Consider the following 23,769-nt stretch of genomic DNA (forward strand, 5'->3'; position numbering starts at 1 on the left):
AGACGGGATGGAGCCCGGCCTCCCGGCGGTCTCGGGCATCCTCCCCGCTGCTCCTTCCGGCCCGAGGAAGCACGTGCGGCAAGCGGCAGCGGGCTGATGCAACCGCGCGGCAATCGCGGCTGGGCAGGGAACGCCGGGGGCTGCGGCCGGGGGCGGGCGGCGCTGCCTGCAGCCGGCGGAGTGCGGAGCCAGCGCCCGCCGCCCACACAGCCGCGCTGCCCGGCCCGGGAGATGACACGGACAACGGCATCACATGGACATCCATCGACTTTATCCAGCAGGCCCTGCAGGGCCTTTCCCACCGGCCCTGCCGCTACCTACGTTAACAGTGTCACTGCGGCGCCTCTTGCACGGCCGCCCCCGTTGGCTCCCCCTCCGTGGGGCCCTCGCGCTAGGGAGTCCTTGGCGTGGCGGGCTCTCAGCCGGCTTTCCCGAGGCCGCTCCGGGGCGGCTCTTGCCCGGGACCCTGCAGCCCAGCGCCCCGGAACGGCTCGTGCTCACCGGGGCAGAGGCTCCAGGGCGCAGCGACTCGGGGCCGGCTCTCTCCCGCTGCCCGTGCACTCCCCGGCGGGAGCGGCGAGCCTCACCGCGCGGCTCCTCGGCGCCGACGGCTCCCCCCGGCACGACGGCCCTCCGCGCCCGGGAGCCTCCGTCGCCCGGCTCGAGCGCGACATCTGCTTCTTAAGCATCCCCGCGGGCGAGGGAACAGTTAGGAGACAGATGTGGGCGCCTCTCTCCGAGAGGGGCCGCTGGGACGCACGCTCGGCTCTCGGGGCACGGCCAGTGCCGGGCGGCAGCGGGAGTCGGGAAGGGCGCTCTCTGGGCAGGACAGCGGAAAGCAGGCACACTGCGTAGCCCGGTCCCTCTGCCCTCACTCACTGGAGGGCCCCAGCTTCTCCTCGGCCCTGCCGGGCTCGGAGGGGTGCAGTTTGCACTTGGAGGGGGAGTGGCGGACAGCGGAGCGGGACGGCCGGGCGAAGCACGAGGTGAGGGACTGGGAGCTGCAGTCACACGCTGTGTCCTGCAAAGAGAAAAGGGGGGGGGGATTAGAGGGGCTGCGCAGCCAGGAGCTGCCGCCGGGGCAGGGGGGTACCGGGAGCCTCCCATCGGCACTGCGGGAGAGCCCGGAGCGTGCGTGGGGGCAGCGCGCCCTGATCCTGCTCTGGGAACCCCTGGCTGCTCAGAGGGACCCGAGGTCCCTCCTGACAGAGCAGAGCCTGTGCTGCGGTCATGGCCAGGCTGCCCCGGCAAGGCACCAAAGCAGCCCACATCTCGCCCCGGGCAGGAGGTAACATCTTCTGGGTCTCAGGCAGCATCCCGATGCCTGCCCTGCCCTAGGACATGATGCTACAGTCAGGACAAAGCAAGAGCCGTTACCTCGCTGGCTACAGCCGAGATGAGGTCCGGGTCCCGTGGGGTTGTGTCCTTACTCCCTTGTCCTGGGGACGATGGCTTCGGGTCCTCACAGCTGCTTTGCTTGAGGACTTTCTTGTTCAAGATGCGGGAGATGTTTTCGGCCTGGTGGTAGGTGGCAGGGGTGGGGTGCTCTGTTTTCTTGCTGCCCTCCTCACCGATGGCCTCCTTCTTCTCCGTGGTGGCCGTGGGGCTCTGCGCCCTCCCGCAGACGTTCCTGAAGAACTCCTGCACAATGCCGTACTTGGGGGCTTCGGGCTTGGCCCTGCTTTCCGGGCAGCCCGGTTTCCAGATGGACTCCGTGCTTCCAGAGTGCTCCACCACGCTGAACAAGCTGGACAAGCCGTCATTGATGTTGCTGAGGACGGGGCTATCCCTAGTCGTTGTGGACCGGGCCCAGGCAGACCCATTTTGCTTGCTCTGGTGGAGGTTCCAGAGGCTCCTGTCCTTGGTGGCGTCCAGCTTGGAGGAAGACCTTCTCTGGAGTTTTGGGGAGCCATACTTTGGGGAGCAGCACGGCCGCTCGATCCTGGAGTGGACCTTATCCAGAGAGGATGAGATCTGCTTGCTGCGCACAGACATGAGGGAGGAGCTGCGCGGGGACCAGCTCTTGCTGTGCATGCTGCTCCGGGGCAGGTCCGTCTGCAGGCCGACGCTCACCGTCTGAATGGTCTGGGTCCCCACGTTCGCCAGCCCCACCGTCTGGCTGGAAGTGCTTTTCACCTTCCTCTCCAGCGAGCTGGAGCGGATGGCCTGCCGCACGCAGTTGGTGATCTCCTTCATGTCATCGCTCATGTTGCCAGAGATCTCCAGGTCATGTAGGGAGGATGGGAACCGGGGAACTGGGGGCACCGTGCTCTCCACGGCGCCACCATCCAGCAGCTCTCGGTGCTGCTTGGAGAAGTTGCACAACCACTGGCTGTATGTGTTTTCAGCACTGTCTGACTCCTCTGGCTCTTTCGGCTTGGCCATCGTAAACAAGAAACCAGGTTCAATCATAATTTTCCCCTCCTTGTTGTGGACCAGAGGCGTCTCCAGCCTTCGGACCACGGGGGGGCTGTAGTAGATACGGATCCCCGTCTTGTCAGGTGCCGTGTAGCTCCTCTGCATTTGCTTCTGGGATGGGTCGTGGCCAGAGAGGTTGCTTGCCCGGGAGTAGTCCCAAGAGGAGATGCCCAGCTTCTCTTTGGCCAGGCTGTCGGGGGCAGGTTGTTCGATATTCACATATGTACAGTTTGGGGGAGGAACGCCGGTGCTGTCCCGGATGCTGCTGGGCAGCAGCTGTGCAGCCGGAGACGTCTTTTTGCCTCGGGAATGGTCGACTAGCCCCGGCGCAGTCTTTCCAGGGAGATAGGGAGAACAGTCGAGCAAGCTTTCAAATTCTGACATGGAGGAAACGGACTTTGTCCTGAGGGGAGAAGAGAGGACAGGGATCACAAGATGCCTGGCAAGGCTACCAGGCTGCTGGCCAGGGGACTGGGTGGTGGGGTGGCGCGCCGCCGGAGGCACCCAGCAGCCGATGACTATCCTGATGGGATCCCTCCTGGGCACCCTCAGGGGGCAACAGGGGCTCTCCATCGCAGGGAGCGCCACAGTCAGGGCCCTTCAGCAGGGCAGTCCTCCCTCTCGCCACCCTGTCACCCATCCCCGCCCGGGCCCTGCACCCAGACAGGCTTGCAGGCCTCTCTGCAAGGCAAAGGCGAAATGTGGGTGCTTCTGCCTGGGCTTGCAGAGCTGCCGAGCCTGGGGGCTTCCTGGCTCAGCCCCTCGCAGCCTGCTCCAGGCACTGGGGAACAACCGGGCGCCTTCTGCAACAGGCACAGCTCTCTCACCTTTTTAAGTTGGTTCCCTTGGCTTCTGCTTCAGAGATTGTCTCTTTGTCTGTGATTTTTTCATTGAGAGCCTAGGAGGACACAGAAGAAAGCTCTGGCATCAGCACTCACAGGACCAAAATACGCAGATGTGCCAAAACAGGGGCTGCTCCCTGCTCCTCTCCAAGCAGTAGCACCGTCCCCTGTGTGCCATGGCTCTTCATCCCATTCCCATGGCTACAGGGGGCTCCCTGTGCCCACAACCATTGCAAATCACCTTTTTCATGCCCAGGGACCCCACTGAAGCCCCCAGTGGGTGGGAAGGCAGGACGAGCTACCTTCTCTGCTGTCGTCTTCTCCCTAATTCTTGGCATGTCCCTTGCAACCACAGCCAGGAGACTGTTTGCTGCTCAAGGCAGTGATTATTTGGGCATGTGCCAGCTCCACCTGCCTTTCAGCATGCAGCCGAGCACAACAAAGCTCTGTACACCAGCGTAACACAAGGCACCTGAGCTGGCTGCGCTGCGCCCCGGTGCAGACGGGGTGGGCTGCACCCCGAGAAGCAGCCGTGGGGCCAGGCAGCCTGCCCTCGCCCACCCCTCAGCCCTCTCTTGCCCACCTCTTTCCAGTTGCTGCCGTGCTTCTCCATTTCAGAGTGCTTCAAAGCCCACGGGCTGGCTCCTTTCTGCAACTGGAGAACATGCCGGTCGCTTGACACATGCAAGGCACAGCTACATGCCTCGCTGGGCAAGCAAAGCAGTTGCCACTTGCCCCTTGTGCGTGCCCCAAGGCCATTTACATGCTCTCAGGGCATGCACAGGGGTTAAGCAGCAGAGGCCAGGGCACGTGTGCATGTGCAGGGGATCCTGTACCTGGTTGATTTTGTTCTGCAGGTCCTTAGCTTGCTGCTCTGCCTGCTGCTGCTCTTCCTTGAACCGGGCCAGCAGCTCCACCTTCTCCTGGTTCCAGTTCTTCTCGCTGATCTGGAGCTGCTTGGTGAGGTCCATGACAGCGCTGTAGGACTCAGCCAGGAGATGCTGGTGCTCCTCTCGCTCCCTCTTCAACGCCACCTTCCAGTCCGGCAGCGCTCGCTCTGTGATCCCTTTGCCTGCCTTTGACTCCAGCTGTGGGGACACGAGGATGAGCAGGTAAGTCCCCAGGACTGCCTCCATGCAGGGATTTCAAGGATTGTGCAACAGGCTTGCTGCTCCCCGGCGAGGATTGGGGAAGGCTGGGAACAACACATCCCCCGCTCTGACAAGCACCAAAGTGGAACACTAGCTACCGGCACAGCACACATCCCCTCACACCTTGTGTTTCACCTCGTCCTGGGCAGGCTGTCAGCTATCAGGGACGCAGGGTTCAAGCGCTGTGCAGGACACTCATGACAAATGGGCAAACTATGCTTTGGCTATGGACACCCCAGTGCTGGTCCCTCAAAATGACCCAAGTTCCCTGAAAGCAGTGGCTCATGCATGGGAGAGGACAGGAGCTTTTTAAGAAGGAGGTACCACGGGGAGACAGGGCCTGGGCAAGCAAGGGACATCCTAGACCCCTGGCCAGCCCAGCAGCAACACAGGTGCAGAGAAGTTACCCCTGAGCTCCCCATAGCAGGGAGAGATTGTTCCCATCAAGGGGCCATGCTGATGTCTGCGGCTGCCCCCAACAGCCATCGTGGGTACCAACAAGCCGGGGTGCGTGGGAGGCCCCAGACCAGCCCAAAAACCAACTCCAGCCCCCCAAAGCCAGGAGCTTGTGATGGCTGGAGAGGCAGATGGCCATAGCTGCAAGGCAACAAGCCAGTGCAGAGCAATGCCCTGCCATGCTCATGTCCTTCCACCTCTCTCAGAGCAACTATGGAAAGGGGTGGAGTGTTCAAGTGGCCGTGGGGGTGCTGCTGCCTCCGGCAGCGATGGGAAGCAGGGCTGGAGACCACATCTTGCACTGCTGGCTTTGGGCTGCATTACAGAGAGCTGTGGTGGAGCAATGAGCTCTTGTAGCATCTCCGAGGAGGAGGTCCCGTCACACAGGACAGCTCGCCCACGGGCACATCTGAGCCCAGCCTGCCTTGTCCGGCCACCGTGCACGGGCCAGACGGCCCAGCAGATGGGTGCCCGGCTGGACATCGGCTGAACGGCCCTCCTGCCCCACGGCCTGCCAGCAATCCCGCCAGCCAGACCCTGCCCTGCTCCGGGCCCTCGGAGAGGGGCAGCGACCTTCTGCTTGTCTCTCTGAGGGAGAGCAGAGCCGTCCACAAGGACGCTGCTCCGCCACCAGCCAGGAAGGCACCAGGTGCAAGCAGGGACGCTAATGCCACGGGTCCCTGCCGGCCTGGCGCAGAGATCACACTTGCAGCCGCTCTGCTCTCCTTCGGGGAGGAGCGAGGGGAACCGAGGACACCGCCGAGCTGTTCCCAGATACTTTCCTCTGGAAGCACCGGCGCCCGCTCCGACGAGCAGCGTGGGAAGTCACAGCTGCACACCCACCGGTGGCTGCCGCCAGCACGGCGCGAGGGAGCTGAAAGCGCTCGGAGCCCCCGCGAGCCGCAGCACGCCGAGGGCAGGGCTGAGAGGCGCCGGGACCGCACAGGACCACCTCTGCGGGCAGGAGCCTGGTTCCTCCCAGCGCAAGGGTCACGGGGCTGGAGCTTCGGGCAGGCCCCCGGCAGCCAGGCGAGCGATCACCGCCTCCGGCCCGGGGAAGCAGGGCAGAGCCATCTCTCCGTGTCCGTAGGTCCCCTGTGGCTCATCGCAGCCACACGGCCCGTTTGGACAAGTGCAGACCGCCGACCCATGTTGTGACCCACGGAGAGCCGGGCTCCGAGCGCCTGCCCAGGGGACAAGGAGGTGCCAGCACGGCTAGCCGGCTTTCCCGGGAAGGAAAGGGACCAGCATCGTGCGGGGATGACAACAGGGGGAGCGCAGCTGGCAGGCTCTGGAGATGACACCTCCCGTCACCCGCAGGGCCCCAGCAGCTCCGTCTGGCCCAGGAGCATCGGCAGGAGCCACGACCTGCCCGGCCCGCGGGCTGGGAGCGCGCCAAGCCGAGGTGCCCGTCTCGCCGCTCTGCCTCTCCCGCCCCCGCCCAGCCCTGCAGCGGGATAAAGCGCATCCTCTGCTCCGCCAGGCAGATTTTCGAGGCAGCCCCGTTGCCATAGAAACTCGCCCGGCAGAGCCGGCTGCTAATCCTGATTCCCGCAGCGCCATCCCTTCCTCCCCGGCCCTCCCTGCTGCCAGCCGCCAGCCGCCGTGCCGTTGGGCACACGTCGCAGGCAGCCCCCCGGCGTCGCGTCCCCCCCGGTGCCACCGGGCCCCGTCCCGCGGGGCAGAGCGGTCCCATGGGACCCCGCAGCTCTTACTTGGGCGATGTGGCACTTGAGCTCGGCGCGCTCCATCTCCCAGGCGGCCTTGGCCTTGGTGAACTGCTGCTGCAGCTCGTCGGCGCCCCGGCGCTCCTCGCGCAGCTCCGTGCACAGCTCCTTCAGGATCACCTTCATGTCTGCCAGCGTCTTGATGTACTCGTTGGGCTGCCGCCAGGGAGGGGACGCGGGGGTCAACGGAGCACGCTGGGCCCAAACGCCGGCACGGGCAGGTGGGAAGCAGCACCCGCCGCCCCAGCAGGGCTGGGACCTCGCAGGCCCCGTGCAAGGCTCTGCCTCCTTCTCCGCCTTGCTGCCACGCTGGGCAGAGCAGCCGGCCGTGCAGCCCCCATGCTGGGCGTTGGATCCCCCACCCTACCCGAAAAGGGTGCTCTGCACCCAGCCCACACCCGTGGGCATGAAGACGCCCCGTCCATGCAGCGCCGCGTGCCACGCAGCCGCGGCAGGGGTGCAAAGGATCCCGCCTGCCCCGCTCCATCTCGGGGACACAGCGTCCCTCACCAGGCAGGGCCCATGGGGACCCCGCGCTCACCGTGTTGGGGGTCCAGGCGTCTCCGGCACACGTCTTGTTATCCGCTTGCTGCTGCGGGGCGAGCTCTTCCTCCTCGATCAGCAGGTACAGCTCCTTCATGCTGTTCACCTGCAAGACAGACGGCCCGGCGAGGCTGCTGAGCACGGCCCCAGCTCGGCACCGCGTGGTCCTGCCCCACCGGCGTGCACAGGGGCTCGGCAGCATGTGGGAGGGTAGCAAGAAGGTCCATGCCAGACCTCCACGGCCGGCTCCATGCAGAGCAGGAGCAAGCAGGCTGCAGGGCTGGGAGCCAACTGGGGACATTCAGGGCTAAATCCTTGGGCCAGGGACATGCCGGACGGCAGAGCAGAAGGTGGGCGACTGCCTTCCCCCATCCTGCCGCCCCCGGCTCCTCTGTACCCAGCAGCAGACCTCAGTCTTGTGCCAGGAGCAGAGTCATCTCCTAGCTGTAACCAAGCGCAGCCCATAAAGGGGTTGTTGTTTGCAGGCTTCGGACACAGGCCACTGCTGTGCAGACGTGGCAGGGACTGTGAGGAGGTTTGTTCCCCCAGCTCCACACTCGGAGGCGGCCGAGAGGAGAGCTGGTAGGAGCCCGGGCGCGGGGCAGGCAGGTGCTGGGCACGCTTCCCCGGCGGGCGCGGATGGCACTGGCACACACGCAGAGCAGCTGCCTTGGCACAAGGCACAAACACGGAGGTGGGCAGGTCCCCAGGATGCCCGGCAGCATGCAGGGAAAAAGCAGCGAGATTCTCCCCTCAGCAGGAGCTGAGCGCACCACGCAGCCCCCTGTCCCGCTCTGCCCGACTGCCCCTTCCCGGGCAGCATGGAGCCCGCCCTGCCCGCGGTACCTCCAGGAAGTCGTCGCCCTCGCTGTGCACGATCTTGCCCTGGCGCCAGCGCTTGAGGAACCACTTGAGCTTCATGAAGAGCAGGAGAAAGTTCTGCTTGAACTGCTGGGACTCCTGCACCAAGAGGTTCTTCTCCTGGCTCCAGAACTTCTGCTCCAGCCGCCTCTGCAGGTTCAGGCTCTGCAGCTCGAACTCCCGCCTCAGGAGAGCCTTCTGGTGGTCTTCCTTCAGCTGTGGGAGAGATGCGACTGAACGGCCAGGGCCTCAGCCCATCACCCCCAACTGCTGCTGGGAGACATGACCTTGCGGAGGCCGCTGTGGGCAGGGATGGTTTGTTACCTCCCAAGGGTTTTGGCTGGCAAGGGCTGAGTCTGGAGCAGGGCCCCATATTTTATGTCCCCAACCCAGGTCACAAGGAGCTGCAACCTCCTGGCAGTGTGTTCTGATCCAAGGAAGGCAGGGCCCTGAGGCCCATCAAGGCAACACTGTGGAGGGAAGGTTGCACGTCTCCATGCAAGGAGAGGCGCCCTTGGTCCCCGCATCCTTTGGGGATGGGATAAGCCAAGTGTCAACCTGGGTGATGCCTGGATCCCCAAGGAAGTCACAGGCTTGGAGCCAGAGCAGAGCCCAGACACAGGAGGTGCTGGTGGTGGACTGGCCATGCCTGCTGGGACCTGTCTCTGGGGGCCATGGGGGCTAGGGCTGCTGCCCACTCACCTGGCAGATCTTCTGGGAGAAGTTATCCACCTCGTCCTTCCTCAGCTGCCTCTCCTGAGAGAGCTGCTCCTGCATGCCCTGCAGGCTCTCGTTGGCTTCCGCCAGCACCAGCTGCAGCTCCTTCACCTGTAACAGCAAGAGGGGCATGGTGGGTCTGCGCTCACCCTCCCACCCCATGCACGGCCACAGGGCAGGGTCAGGAGGCCACAGCAGGTCAGCAGTGGACACATGCAGGGAGAGTTTATTCCATTTCCCCAAATGCTTCAGCTGTCATGCCTGCAACACAGAGCAGGCAGCGTCATGCGCCTGCCTGCTTTCCAGCCAGGCCCTCAGTGGGGTCACACTAAGGCTGGAACGAGATTGCTTCCAGAAGCAGATTTTGAGCTTCAAGCGCTCAGGGAAAGATCCAGACTCGTTCCTGCAGTCTGCAGCCCAGTGCTGGGCCTGGGGGGAGCTTCTGTGCCCAGGAGCCCGAGCCCACTCACCAGTGCATGGGACCTGCCAGCAACGGGTGCATCTCCCCTCTGCTTTGTGAAGAACCCATCCCACCCACATGGGAATGACCCATCACCTGGGAGCCTGGGCTCCTGCTCGCTAGATAAAATAGTGGGGTTAAACTGCAAAGCCCCCAGCCTGAGAGAGACCGGGCTGGAGCACTAGGGGATGAGGGCTAAAGCTTTCCCTGAGGAGCCTGTTTGGTCCAAGATCCAGGGCCCGGACTGCTTGAGGCAGAGCAGGAGGGCCAGGACACCTCAGCTACAGGCACATGGTTATCTTCTGCCAAACAAGCCTGCAGCAAATTATTTTTCCAACCAAAGCTGAGGAGACTTCATCAAAAACTGATCTGCCAACTGCCTGCTTGTCTCTGCTGTGAAACCCAGGGTGAGGTGAAATGGGAGAGAGCCAGTCTCTCTGCCAGGTATAGCGCCGACCACCTAATGCGTGGTGCCAGCAGCAGGCAACTTAATGGGCAGAGGGATCCTTGCTGACCCTTAATCCAAAGACGTCTCCCAAAAACTGTGCTCACAGCCACACTGGGGTCTGAAGGCTTGTCCCCAGCTCTCCTGCACCCTGACCCCCTCAGCAGTTGAAAAATCATTTAACAAATACTTGGAGCAGATGCTGGTGGAGACACACCTGGATGGCTGTGTGCAGTTTTGCATCTTCCCCTTTCAAGAGGGATGTGGAGAAACTAGAGGCGGCTCAGTGAAGGGTGACTGAGATGGTCAGGGCCCTGGGGCACAGTGTCTATAAGAGGTGGATGGAGCTGGGCTGGCTTAATTTGCAAAAGAGAAGGCTACGGGGTGACATCTAGCAGCCTGCAACTCCTTGAAAGGCAACCAAACTCTTCTCAGTAGTGCCACATGGTAAACCAAGCAGCAATAGCCACAAACTGTAGTTTGGGAGGTTCAGGTTGGTCGCCCCAGTGGCATTTTCAGCCTCTGCTGGGAGCAAAGACCTCACAGGGGCGTTGGGGAAGCCCTGTCCCCGCAGCACTGGCCAGTCCAGTCCAAGGAGGACTCACTCCTCTCCACGGCACTGACCTGGACCCCCAACCCTGCTGCCCCATACCCTGCTGGCCCCACATGGATAGAGGTTCTCCTGCACTGCCCTGCGCCCAGCTAGGACACGGTCATCACCAGCCACCCCAGGGGAGGCTGCTACGTACCTCGGAGGCATAGGAGTCGTTCTCATCGGGTCGGCAGGTTTTGTAGCTCCGGGGATGTGTGGCACTGGGGTCCGTGTCCTTGGTGTGGGTGATGCGGTAAGGGTCGGCGTCCCTAAAATCAGGCTGCTGCATGCGTGGGCGAGTTAATGAGAACAAACCAAAAGAGCGGGAAGAAAAGAAAGCCAGAAAACAAAACAATGGGTCTCCGAAACAGTAAAGAACTACAAGACAACAAAAAGGATGATGAGGAGAAGGAGCTTCATCACCATGGCGGGAGACAATGCGGAAACCAAAAGGAAACACAGGATGAGGAGACACGTGGCCTGGGTTGTTTGGGGAGGGGAAAAAAGAGAGAGAGAGGGAAAAAATGTGCAAACACCAGTTACGGTGCCATGCAGTGACTGGGGGAGACCGGGACCTGGGGCTGGCGGGACTGCGGTCTGGCAGCATGCAGAAAAATAGAACTCTGAACAAGCGAGTGTGCTCCAGAAAGGGGCCTGCCCCCCTGCCACGGCACAAGCACCCCCTGCGCCCTGCACTGGCACCTCCCAGCCCAGGGACTGGGTCTTGCTTTCTTCCCTGGCACCAGGTCCCAAACGGGATGCACCTCCAGGCAGGAGTTGGCCACCTCGGGTGAGGAGGCTGGGAAGCAGGGCACTAGCTGCTCTCTGCTGCTCCAAAAATGCTCATCATCAGACCCAAATTTGCCTTTGCATCTTTGCTCTACAAATTATCTTGTCTGGGAACTCTCTCCTCAGCGTACATCACAGAGGGCTGCAGTTTCCTTCCCCTGCGGCTGTTATCTTGGCCTTGCAATCTGGGATGCCTTCCAGGTCCCGCATGCTGCTCTCCTCTCACCCAGCTGGTCTTGTGAACCAGCGGTCGATCCAGGATAAGGGAAGAGCTTCAGAGCCCACCTGGGGATGTTTGGCTCTGCAAGGAGCCCGGCTCCTGCCTGCACACAGATGGGGGAGAGCAGCCGAACAGCTGGCCCCTGCCGAGGTAGGACTGCATTTGTGAGCCCCTCTCTGCGGCACGGCAGGCTCGGCGCAGTCAACGCGGGCTCTGTGTCTGGAAGTGCTAATGCCCCAATCCAGCCTTCCCCACCGCCCAGCTCAGGCCCTCCACCTTCTGTCCTACGCACACTCTGTTGGAGCAGAGTCCTATCTTGTCCGTGGTTCCACTGGCATGCAGCGAGTTGACTGTTAGTTTGGGTTTTGCTCTAGAGAGGCACAAGGGAGGTTACGTTACAGGTCAGGTTTTGTTTTGTTAAAGCAGGGGAAACAGCGTGGCAAATAAAGCAATAACTGCTGCAAGGGAACTGCAGTGACATGGGAAAAAATCCGTACCTGGAAGTCGGAGCTGTGCTCTTTCTGCAGTGCCTCTTTGGTGGAGTCCTGGCTGCTGGGGCCAGAGAAGGGGAAAGAGTCTGTCTGCTCTTTAAGGCAGTCGGCAAGGTGATCCACCTTCCTCATGAAGCAGCCCAGGTCTTGCTGCAGGACACCGAGCCTCATAATGAGAACGTTCATCAGCTTGGAATCGCTGGGGCTCTCGCTGCTGTTATCCATCGTCTCGCTCAGCATCCCACCCACACACTCATTGTCCAGACACAACTTGAGGCTGGACGTGAAGCCGTTGGTGTCCGAAATCAAGACATCAATCGCTTTGCTGACGAGTGCTGCCTGGTCCCGGATGCCCAGAAGGGTCTCAAAGTCCTTGGACTTGAGCAGTTTGGTGGGGCTGCTGTCCGGAGCCTTCCCGCTGCTGGCTGCCCTTTCCTGGGCATCGTTCTCCCCGCCAACAGGCCCATCCCTCCAGAGCTCGGTGGGGATGCACTGTGCAGAGTCTCCAGCCTCAGCGTCGGTCTCCAGCATGGGCCTGGTGGTCTGGCAGGAGGCCAGGTCACAGCGCTGGAGGTTGGAGAGCAGCACGCGGTTCTCGTACTGGAGCTTCTTCACCTTGCCACTCAGCTCGCTGATCTGCACCTTGGCCGTGGCCAGCTCCTCCTGGGACGGCTCGCTGATCACTGAGCAGCTGTCCTCCGACAATGTGATGTCCAGGTCGTGGTCTGACTTGTACTTGTTCAGCTCGTTCATGAGGAGCTTGTTCTGGTCCTCCAGCTCCATCAGCGACCGCCTCAGCAGATCGGCCTCCTCCTCCACAAACTGCAAGTGCCGTCTCAGCTCCACGAGGCTCTCCCCAGAGTCCCCACAGCTCGAGGAGGATGACAGGAACCGGATGTCCTGTCCGATCAGTTCTTTGTCCCCCTGGCCCTTCATGTCATCCATCTCTGCCCGCAACCCGCGGTTTTCAACCTCCAGCTCCACTATCCTCCGGCTCAGGATATTGGCTTCCTCCTCCACAAGCTTCAGATGGACTTTGAGTTCGGCCTCCCGGGAGTGGGGAGAGTCGGCCAGCTCCTCTATGGACAGGGAGCTGTCGAGGTCCCCATACAAGGACCTATATTTGACCAGCTCCTCCTTCATGCTGTCGTTCTCTTTGGCCAGCTTAGTCAGCTTCTTGCACATCAGGGCTGACTCCTCCTTTGCGAAATGCAGCTGACACTTCAGGTCTGCACTGTCCTCCTGGGAACGAAGAGGGCACAGGCATTAGAAAACACGGTCTGACAGGCTGCACCCGCTCAGACCTAGGAGGTTGGGTGCTCTTCTGCTCAGCGCCAGAGCTACGAGCTCCTGAAACAGCCCCAGTGCCACTTCAGTCCCAGCCAGCTGAGTGAGCCCAGGAGGCAGGAGCACAGGAGCAGGCTCTTCCCAGGCACTCATGGCCCCTCGACCCATGGGACCCCTCTTTGGGAGACGCAGCCCTTGCACCCCGGTGGCCCTTGACAGCTCAGCACACTGGCCAAGCCAGGGGGAACCACAGCCTCTAACCACGGGGCAGAATTTGCCCCTTCAAATTTGAGCTTCGCCCTAGAGGCTTCTGGAGAAGAAGCCGCGTGGAAGAGCCCAGAGGCCCAAAGCTACAGCAGCCGCCCCAGAAAGCACGGCAAGGGGCCGCCGCTGAGCTGGGGACGCGGGGACGGAGCCCAGCGCTGGCACGAGGCTCACGGCGCGCGCTGACCACCCTCCCTCGCCTCCTGCGCCGCCGAGCGAGCGTCACTGCGGCAAGGCGCGCGCGCGCGGGGAGGAGGCAGCGGCGGGAGGCAGAGCTGTCAGGCTCCGCGGGGGAAAACAAAAGCCGCAGACGGGTTTCCTCCCCAAAGCTGGCGAGTGCCGAAACGACTCGCCTCACTGCGGACGCTACAAACCCCTCCTAGGGGCTCGCTGCTCCCGCTCAAGCCCCAGCCAGGCAATTATCCCGCGACAGAGCAGCACATCCTATCCGCTCTCTCCTGGGGGCTCCCCGCACGCATCCCGCCCGCTCCGCGTCTGCCGCGTTCGGATGCTAACGGCCACAGGCGCGAGCTGCAGGATCGCGCTCGCCTACAGCCGGAACGGCTGGAGCGTGTTTTAAAAGCGGGGCTGGGGTTTCTGCTGGCGAACCCCCAAAGTCCCACCCCCGGCCCAGCCCCTTGCTCTTCCAGCAGCTGCCCTTTCTGCCGCAGCCTCCGCACGTCAGAGGATGGGAAACGGAGCCAAACCCCCCCCCAGAAGGCTCGGCAGCCCCTTCCCAAACCCCTGTGCTGCTCAAGTCTGTTTTCCAGGGTTTCCTTCAGCCCGATTTTAAATTTAGCAACAAGGATTTCAGCTATTTGCCCAGGGAGACCGTTTCTCAGCTTCGGCAAGGTTTCTGGAGGCAGAAGGATTTCCTGACGTCCAGCTCGCGGCTTCCCGTGCCGCGGGGTCATTCGAGTGCTCTGAGCGCTGGCACGCTGACCGCTGCGGAGAGGAGCCGGCGGGGTTGTGTCACCCCTGGGCGAGATGCGCTCCTGCTTCGGCTCCTGCCTCGGAGGGGCCGGAGCCCCGCGCGGGAGCTGGAGCCGGTCCAAGCACGGGAGGGAGCAGAGGCATCCCTGCGCTCGGCCGTTAGGCGCAGCAGCTGCCTTTCCCAAGCAGAACTGTTAGGAAGCCGTGCAATTTGGCAGTTTCTCCCTTGGCCCCTCGGGCGCTCCGGGGCGCTTTCTTCCCAGGCACACGCGCTCGCACAAAGAGCCTCTTGGTTACAAATCTCCCTGAGCTCATTTCGCTTCCTGTTTTCTCGGCTGGGAGAAACAAGCTTCCCCGGGACCGCTCCGTGCCAGCGAGGGCTCCCCCGGGGGGTTGCGGGAGCTCCTCTGATCCCTCCAGGTGCCAGGCCATCCACACTCACATCGGCACCCCCCAGCCATGCCCACGGTCGCATCGCCCAAAACCCAGCAGCAGCTATTTACTCTGCAACCTTCCAGGGCTGCTTAATGAGCCCACGGGCGACCGGGGCTGTAATGGGTGCAGGGGGTGAGGTGCCTCTCATGGGACCATGGGAGCACTGGAGGCGGTTTTGGTCTTAGTCCAGGGTGTCACCAGCTGCACACGTGCTCCTCTAGTGCTGGTTACGTCAAGAGCTGGAGGGAGAAAATCCAGCCTGCTGCCCTTTTCCTGCACGCAGCTCCTGGGAGAGAGCAAGGAGCCGCTGCGCAGGGACTGAGCACCCAATGCTCCTTCCCTGGGGCTGGCGCCAGAGCAAACGGAGCTCCTGGAGGCGCCAGCGTAGCAGTGCATCACGCTCGGATCTGCAGGAACAAGGCTGGCACCTGCTTGTGCACAGAGACCCGAGCAAGGGGTGCGTTTTCCACTGCATATCCAATGGGTTGGGGGTGCTGAGCCTTTTTCCAAAGCATGTAGCCACGATTCCTGGAGCAGAAGACGGTGGGAGCAGCAGGTCCCGAAAGCCAGCCTCCTCTCCGGTGCCGGCTTGCAAACAGGGCTCCCTCGGGGTACGCGCAGCGCTTGCACAAAGACGTGACCTTGCTAAGGCGCATTAAAGCTATATTCTGCCTCAGAAGCGTGCCCTTCATAATTGGCTACGGAGATTAACGGCGGCAACGGCTAGCTCCGCGCTCGCCGCTGTCCGCCTGGGGCAGACATGACATCAGTTCCTGTTTTTCCAGGAAAAAGGCAGCTGGCTGGATTTTCTCGCTGGCCCTCGACGCAGCCAGCGCGCAGCGAGAGGGGCAGGCACGGGGCTGCTGAGCACCTGGGCTAGGACCAAAACCACCTTGAGCGCTCCTGCGGCCCGGGGGAGAGAGAACAGACCTCGACTTCGAGTCTGCCCCCCCGCCATGCGTTTCATTCGAGCGCAGACGCTCTCCCAGGCCGGCTGGGCAGGAAGCGAGCCCAGGAAGCCACCCACGAGTCACGAGGGGCCGCGCTCTGCGAGAGGCGCCCGGCCGAGCCGGCGCAGCCCCACGCCCCAGCCGCGGGGGCCGGGGAGCAGACAGAAGGCCACGGCTTGGGGCATTTATGCCATATTTGTGTCTCCAGAGCCCCAGCCACCACTGGGCTCTGGGGGTTATTTGTACTCGGCCCAGAGGTGGGAGTTCAGCATTGCAAGAGCGCGCAGAGAACAGCGAGCAGACGCCAGCTGAAAATGGCAGTTCCTCCAGTGAAACGAGAGCTCGCAGCAGCCCCAGGAAGCTTGAGGTTTTCTTTCCGGTGCTGCCCGCAGCTCTGAGCCAGGGCCAGCTCCTTCCTGCCCTCCTCGGAGGGACAGACCCACCGCAGACCGGGGGCCACATCCAGCCCCACGTTCCCAGGCTGGGCCGCGGCGCCGCAGCGGGGCTGTCTGCGAAGGCGACGGCGGGAGAAGCAGAGGGTTGTGCTGCTGCGGCCGAGGGCAGGGTTTGGTTTCCTGTCCCCTTTGGCTTCTCAGCAGGAGAGGCGGAGGTAGGGTTGTATTTCGGCCTCGGGAAGGGGCTGCCGTAGGAGCGCTGCACGGTCTCCAGGACAGGCACGACCTGGGCCGGCGGCAGGCGTAGGTGCACAGCGATGGTCTGCCATTGGGGAACGGGTCCCTGGGAACAGCAGCTAGCCTGAAAGAGCCTCCCCGCGACAAAGACGAGAGGGGGATCCCAAATGAAAGGCTACCGGAGAAAGTCTTCGAGTGCCTGGAGATCTTTGTCCCAGGGCTGCACAGGGACAGATGTGGCAACCACGACAAGTCAGAAACCCGCGGGGTGCTGAGTGGTCCCTGCACCGAGATGCTCTCAGCAGGGCATGGCAGGAACCGGTTTAGGTGTTTTTTCCCCCCCTGCTCAGGCTTTGGGGAGCGGAGGACCATGCCACTTGCAGGAGAGCTGGATCCCTGCTTTGTTTTGCAGGGAAGCTGCTCCTCCAGTGCTGGCCAGCATACGCAGGTGTCCCTCTGCCCTGCCTAGGGCTACCAGCCTCAGTCCTCCAGTGGGGTCACTCAGCCCCACCGACTTCCAAGGGATTGTGCCGGCCGCTGTGAACAGACGTTGTCACGTGACTGCGACATCAGCTGCGCCTCGCTGCAGCTTCCTGAGGCCAATGCAGCACCGCTCCAGCATTTCCTCCCCTGACCCCCCAGGTGACGGAGGTCCTGGCATTGCCAGGAGTAGCCCATGGCCACCAGGCTTGGCTCATCCAGCCCAGAGCTCCACACTGAGGGCGTACAAGAGGCCAATCTCCAGACGGGGCAGGACGGAAAGCTCCGACTTATTGATCCTTTCCCACCTCAGAAGTAGGCCTTTCAGATCTTTTGCCTTTGAAAGTGGATTTTTCAAGCAATAAGGCACTTCCATATCTATTACCAAAACAGCAGCTCTGCCCCTGCGAGTCCTAGTAATAGACCTAGGAAGTCACAGCCACTCATCTCAACAGCCAGTGACAGATGAAATCCTCCCCCCTAGTTGACAAATACTCCATCTCCTGCATTTGTCCAGCAGCCTGTAGCATGGCAGGGACAGAAAAAAAATTGGGAAATGCACAGTATCAAACTGTTCCCCACAGACATCTCAGCTGTCCCTCAAACCCTCTGGACCCACCACACCGTGCAAGGTGACACCTGCGCCCCTCAGGCACGGGCACCCAGGCCAGACAGACGGGAAATATCCCCTCGTGCAGCACCACCACTCGCCCCAGGCCGCGGCTGCAGGACAGCTGGAGCCATGCAATCTCCTGCCTGTCCCACACTCCCCCCTCTGCGCCATGGCAGGAGCCGAGCCGGGACGCCCCAGCCCGCAGGAGCTCTGCCACCCATCAGGTGGTACTCCGCTCCCCAACGGGGCGCTCGGGCAATCCCTCGAGCATCACTGCCAGCACAGGTAGGAGGGACGGAGGCTGCAAGAGCCCCAAACTAGACGAGCAGCAGCTCCACATTGTGAAAGCCAAGTCCTTCAACTCAATGCTGCAGTACTGGGTCGTGACAAAAGCAAAGGGTTAAAGCCGCTGGCCCAGCCGCTGATGCCCCATTGACAAGCGAGACAAGAGGGTGGTTGAGGACGATGGAGATGCCCCAGCGCATCAATTCCTCCCCTGTGCAGAGGCCTGTGAAAGGCAGAAAAGCCCTGCAAGCGAGGGGATGTCACCACCATGCCCAAGACTTACTTCTGTGCCAGGCACAGCCACCAGCAACCCCCCGGCTGGTGCTGCCGCCTCTGGCGCAGGCAGGCCAACACCGCGCGTCCCGGATGCGCGCAGCACAAATACCTGCACCGACGGCTTCTTCTCAGTCTTCCCGACAGAACGAGACCCCCTTTTCTTCAAGGAATTCTGCAGAGAGAAGAGAGCGCCGTTACCCACAGCGAATCTCCAGGACAGCAGGACCAGCTCGCCGCGCGCAGGACCCCGCTCTGCAACATCCCTCGGGGCCAGCCCAGAAAAGCGATGCCGACCTCTCCAGGAGCTTGTGAAACCCAGGAAAATGCCAGAGCCGTGGCCCCGGTGGGCTGCAGCCCCTTGCTTTGGAGGACCTGGACTGCCAAGCTTTATGCCGTGCAGTTTAGCCAGAAATTTTCGTTACAGGCATCGAGCACCACACGACTAGTGAGAGAGCAGGAAATGAGACACGGAGAGACTGAGTCACAGGTCGCCCTGTCAGAGCTGGATAAAGCAGGAAATCCAGTTCCCCGGCCAAGAGACAGCTCTTGGGGCATCCCAGTTTGGGAGCGGCAGATGAGGATGTTCCTCATCACCTCCTCCCTCCACCTGGGCAGCAGAGAAGGTCCCAGGAGAGCCCCGTGCAGACAAAGCACCTGGCAGCAGGGCTGGGTAAGGCAACCCAAGAGCTTCATTCTACCTCTTGAACCATATGTGCTCAGCCGAGCGCCGGGGCCAGGGATTTTGGCTGGGGGATGTGTCATTCCTCCAGCCCGCGGCCTTTGAAGCACCCAGAAAACAAATTAAATCTCATTCACGAGGCTGCGGCTTTATCACATCGGCTCCCGGCAGGGATGAATCACTGCCGCAGAGCTCGCACCAAGCCCAAGCGCTCGCAGGCGGCTGCCGGGAGCCCCGGCGCTCCCCAAGGCCTGGCCCTGCCCCAGGGAGCTCTGCCTCGTAAATCCCAAGCAATGCCGCTGCGAAAGAATTTGACGCTCCGGGATCCCTGCGCTGGGCTGCAAATCCCCGGAGCGCAGGGCACCGGCGAGCCCGGAGACCAGCTGTGCTCCCAGGCAATCGTCACTCGTGCCTCCGTCAGACGGAGCCGCAAGGGAGAAGGGGAAAAAAGCAGGTGCCCGGGGCCAAGGTGGGGGGAAAGCAGGGTCGGCTACCTGGGAAGGAAAGGTAGGGGAAACCATGCGAGCGCTGAGGTGTCCCCAGCCACATTCCCACTCCCTCCCACCCTGGGGCTCCCGGGGTCGTGGGCAGCCTCCGGGCACGGAGCAGGAGCAAGGCCGGGCGACGCAGTGGGACCGTACCCCAGGAGAGGGGGCAGCCAGGGTCTGCGCCCGCCGGCGGCGGGCCGGTGCAGGGCCCCTCGGACGCCAGCCTACGCACGCGGCCGCCCTGGGCCTCTTTCCAGCCTGGCGCTGAGGCCCGGCAGCCAAAGAAAGCAGCTGTGAAATGCAAGCCGCTGCCTGTGCCAAGGGACCGAGATCCAGGCTTTCCTATTAAGGCCAAGACCATCGCTGCATCTGCTGCTGCAATCGCTCTCCCGAGGGCAGGCCGTGCCACGTCGGCATCCCTCGTCCCAAGCGCGCTGGGGACCGGCGTGCCCTCGCCCCACAGCCGGGGGAGCTGGCAGAGGGCACTGCCTGGCCCCGAGCCCCCCAAGAGCCGGGCCCCGGGCCGGGCACCGCCTGTCATCGCTGCGGCCGTGCCTCAGGCCCCCGACTCCCACGGCGGGCAGCTCCATGCGCCCGGCTGGTGCCACTTCCCGCCCTGGCAGGGCACCTGGACCGGTCCCGCTGCCTCCTGCGCCAGCCCCAGGCTCTTGGGAGATGCCGCTGGGAAGGACCCCTCTGCCGTAGTGGGGTAGAGCCAGAGGCGCAAACGCCTAGCATCCAGCGATTACCGGCTCATCCCCACAATTATCCAATTATGGGAGAAGCCGCTTGCCAGGGAGAAATAATCTGCCCTCCGGGGCAAGCCCAGCCCTGCCCCAGCCTCAGGTTCCTGTTTGCTTCGCTACTAACAAGCTCTGCTGCTGCTCTGCTCCCTCCAGCCAGGAGAGAGGAGGTGCCGAGGGCCGTTAACTCACTTGTTTGTCTAATTAGTCCTCCGGAATAAGCGAGTAACCCGATGCCCTTGCTAGCCTGGGGCTCTGCCACCGCAGGGCTCTGCTGGGGAGGACCCGCTTTACCCACGCGGGCTCCTCGGAGCCTCCGCTGGCACCTGGCTCGCGGAGCACCGCAACTTGGGCGCCTTCCAAGAGCAGAGGCATAAATAAGTCAGCAGCAGAGTGTGAAATCCCAGCCGGATACCTGCTGGCTTTCACAGACGGACCGTGCCACACCTAGTGCTCCTGCGCACCAGATCCATGCTGCTTGGCAAGCCCGGCTCCTGCGTGCCCACACGGCCCTGTGCGAGCCCTGACCAGCCTGCCGGAAAGCCAAGACACTCACTACAATAACACCCGAGAGAGTCCGGCTTTGCCCCTGCATGTTCATCTGCAGGGACTGCCAGGTTCGTCTCCAGGGACATCCCACCAGCATGGATGTGCAACCCCCAGGAGACTCGAACGGAGGGCTGCTGGCCCCAAGTGCTCTCCTCCGTTGGGCTCCTGAACAAGAAGGGGCTGAAGCTGGACCAGCCCTAGAGAGAGCCAGCTCATCGCCCCTCAGGGCACCAGACTTTGCTCTGAGCAGGTCCCACGCCAGTTTGCTGCGTCCCCTTTGGCCTCGCGTACCTGCAGAGAGGAGACGTCTCGCGTCCCGTGCTCTGAGAGTCAGCAGAGCCAGCGTTAACGGCCCAGCAGCTTCGCATACGAGTCTGCTCTGCTTTGCTGCTGGAAGCCGCGGCCAGGCACTGCCAGGCATCAGCGACTGCTTGGCTGGATGCGTCTCCCTTGCTACCGCACAGAAACCAGCACGCGTAGACGCTGCCCCGCGCACCCCGGCACCTCATGTCAAGAGGCACAGGGACGGCAGGCCAGAGCGATCTTTGGCCGGGGCAAGACGCCAGCGCCTCTCAGGCATCCCCACGCACAGACCGTGCGGCCGCTTCTCCACCTCTGTTTTTCGGGGCGCGACGCTCCCGCAGCCTGGCTCCCCTTGCTGTCATTCGTTATTCGGTCTGTGCTCTCCAGGCGTGCAGAAACCCCTTTCACGCCCGCGCGCGGAGGCTGCCGGGGATGGACAGCACTCGCTGCCCGTCTGCAGCGCTCTGGGGCTGGGCGGGCTGCAGAGGGGACGGAGCGAACCCAGCCCGGCCGCCCAGCTCGCCAAGAGCTGGGTTCGACGCGAACTGCAGCCGGGGCACGAGCAGCCCCGGCCATCCCAAGCCACGTCCCAGCTCCCTGCTGTGCCCAGCAGCGGGAGCGCGGCCCGGCCGGGCAGTGGGGACTGCAGACGGGCCGGCTCGGGGCCTCCCTGCCTCCTTTTCCCACGTAGGGCTCGGCTGACCGGGGCCGGCAGGGAGCGAGGCTCAGCCGCGGCGTCTCCTCCAGCGCGCCGCCCCGACGGCTCAGCCAGCGACGCTTCCGGAGGCTCCCCGGGGACACGGCGTCCCGGGCAGTAGGGAAGTGGGTTACGAGTGCCGTGATGGATTGCAAGCCTTCGCTGTCACCAGGATGCCTTTCCGTCACCGAGGACGGAGCAGGAACCAGTGAGGCAGCTCCACTCCCCTGTGCCAAGCGGACACGGCCAGTTACCCCGACCGGCCCCAGCCCGGCAAACCGCCCGTGCCAGCGGGCAGAGGCCACGCGAGCAGCCGGGGGGGTCTGCTGCCACGCGGGGAGTGGCATCGCTCCTGGCCGTGAGCCGGCCCCAAACCGTGCATGGCACGGCGTGCTCCAGGGCTGCACGCATGGGTATGCCCGGGGCACGCGGGCACAGAAGGGACCGTGCATCCCGCCCGGCTCACCGGCGCCCCAGCAGCACCGCCAGGATGCAACTGCTCCGCAGCCCCTCCGCGCTCGCCCCGTTCGAATTAGCAACGCGCGTGCAGGAGGGGGCCGCCTCCACGCGTCTCCCGATGGAAGAGCCAGAGCAGCGTGGGACTGCAGCGCGGGAGCGGCCTGGCCTGCCCATCGCCTCCCACGGGCAGGCAGGATACAGCCAGCACCGGGTACTATGCCAGGGCAACGGCACGGTCCCCACTGCACGCGATTCACACGCATCGTGCACAGCTCCGGCTAGAGGGAACCAGGCACGGCCAGGGCTGTCAGGCTCAGGAAGAGCCATTTGTACCGAGGACGCGTCAAGAGAGGCAGCGCCGAGCCCCGCTGCGGTCACAGACACGACGTCCCTGCTCTTCGTGCCTCGTTTACGGCGGAGAGGGAGGCAGAGCAGCGAGGCGCTGCTCGGGTTTCAGAAGCATCCCTGCCGGGCATCTTGGGTTTCAGCAAAGCGCGCAGGGCCAGGGGTTCCCGCGGCGGGGGGCCACGAAGTTGGCTACGGGCAGAGCCTCACCGGCTCTCCCCGCGCGGCGCTAACAGCTGGGCATCGGTTTGCACCGCTCGGCATGCGCCTTGGCGACGCCTCGCGCTCCCTCCCTTGGCCTCCCCCGTGCCACCGTCCTCCACCCGGGGACATGTCCCTGCTCCCCCATGTGCCCCTCACCTCTCGGAGCTTGTCCATCTCGTTCTGCACCACCTGCTTGGCCAGCTCTGTCTCGATGAGCCTCTGGCGCAGGTCTTCATTCTCCTCCTCCAGCCTGATCCTCTTCTTCTCCACCGCCTCCAGCTCGTTGTGGAGCCGCACAGAGACGTCCTTGGCCACCTGGGGACACAACACAGCTGTTATCAGGCTGGGCACAGCGCGCTCGGGGCTGGGACTGCAGCTGCTCGGAGCGCCTGGGCAGGACCTTGCATGTACCTGCAGCCCCTGGATGGTGCCCAGGGAGATCCTCAAGCCATTTCTGAGACTCTGATGAGTCCTCCAGGAATAGAGATGGGTTCTTTTTCCTGCTAAAGCACCAAAGCCCTCCATGCAATCACCTATCCTTGCTGCCACGGGGCCGCAGGCTGAGATCTGAATAAGTGGATAGCCAGGCAGAACAGGGAGCTGGGAACGGCAGGGAGAGCAGATGGCCAGCACCTCCAAAGTGAGCGCCACCAGAGAGAGCCAGGGACAAGGGGCACACGCGGGAGCCCTTCGCTGGCCTGCGGCACACGTTGCAGCGGGAGCCGGAAGGTCGCTGGGCACCGTCCCTCCAGCACCCACAAGCTGCATCACGGACAAGTGCCGCGTGCCCGTGGCGGGCCTGCGGCAAAACCGCAGCAAGCGGGAGACCTCCTGCATTTTCGGTGCGTGCCCTCTCCACCGTGCACAGTGACCGCTGTTGCCCTGCGCTCCCCTCCGAGGCGCCTGCTCCTCCACCGACAACAGACTGGCAAAGCCCTGCTTTCCCCCACAGTGTCACCATGCCACGGGATGCTCTTTGCCGTTTGCCGCTTCCCGGGCCCAGCACGCCGACCACACCGCAAGGCTGCCGAGGCCAGCACCCGCCACGGGCTGGAAAAGCCGACACCCAGCACCGAAGCAGGCAGCGTCTGGCCACGGTGCAGAGAGGGAGCGCCGTGCGTGCCGAGCCAGGAGAGCCACGGCACGACAGCCGGGGAAGAGGGCTTCCCGACGCAGGCCCCGGGGAGAAAGGGGAGCTGCTGCATCGGGTTACGGAAAATCCTCCCAGCTGCCCCGGAGCGGAGGGTGCCCCCCGCCTAACCCCCGCAGCTATTCGAGCAGGGCCGGGGAGCGATCGCCTCGCGGCCGGCAGAGCCTGAGGGTGCCGGGCACGGCCCCCGAGCCGCGCCGGTGCCTGGAAGCGGGCAGCCGCAGGCAGCGAGCGCGAGCTCTGCCCATTTCCCACTTGACCGAACAAAGCGCTCATTCCCACGCA

General features: G+C 63.3%; 1 protein-coding gene across 4 annotated transcripts in view; it reads right to left on the reverse strand.

Moving 5' to 3' along the window:
- Positions 1 to 249: 249 nt before the first annotated feature.
- The window catches only part of MTCL2 (microtubule crosslinking factor 2), a 41,047-nt gene continuing 17,527 nt past the window's right edge, over positions 250 to 23,769 (reverse strand). The window contains exons 1-14 of one of the 4 annotated variants that reach the window (XM_067307436.1): positions 22,746 to 23,057; positions 22,491 to 22,649; positions 17,977 to 18,039; positions 11,719 to 12,954; positions 10,370 to 10,495; positions 8,701 to 8,826; positions 7,984 to 8,214; positions 7,136 to 7,243; positions 6,583 to 6,750; positions 4,097 to 4,348; positions 3,844 to 3,915; positions 3,246 to 3,316; positions 1,378 to 2,821; positions 250 to 1,021 (exon numbers count right to left, since the gene is read on the reverse strand). In XM_067307436.1, the coding sequence (XP_067163537.1) occupies positions 872 to 1,021; positions 1,378 to 2,821; positions 3,246 to 3,316; positions 3,844 to 3,915; positions 4,097 to 4,348; positions 6,583 to 6,750; positions 7,136 to 7,243; positions 7,984 to 8,214; positions 8,701 to 8,826; positions 10,370 to 10,495; positions 11,719 to 12,954; positions 17,977 to 18,039; positions 22,491 to 22,649; positions 22,746 to 22,859 (4,320 nt within the window). In that variant the 5' untranslated portion in view covers positions 22,860 to 23,057 and the 3' untranslated portion in view covers positions 250 to 871. Of the gene's footprint in view, positions 1,022 to 1,377; positions 2,822 to 3,245; positions 3,317 to 3,843; positions 3,916 to 4,096; positions 4,349 to 6,582; positions 6,751 to 7,135; positions 7,244 to 7,983; positions 8,215 to 8,700; positions 8,827 to 10,369; positions 10,496 to 11,718; positions 12,955 to 17,976; positions 18,040 to 22,490; positions 22,650 to 22,745; positions 23,058 to 23,769 lie in introns of those variants that run through there. The other 3 variants (XM_067307433.1, XM_067307434.1, XM_067307435.1) reach the window with 3 other exon arrangements.

Source organism: Apteryx mantelli, chromosome 18 (assembly GCF_036417845.1).
Source record: "Apteryx mantelli isolate bAptMan1 chromosome 18, bAptMan1.hap1, whole genome shotgun sequence".
Classification (NCBI taxonomy): domain Eukaryota; kingdom Metazoa; phylum Chordata; class Aves; order Apterygiformes; family Apterygidae; genus Apteryx; species Apteryx mantelli.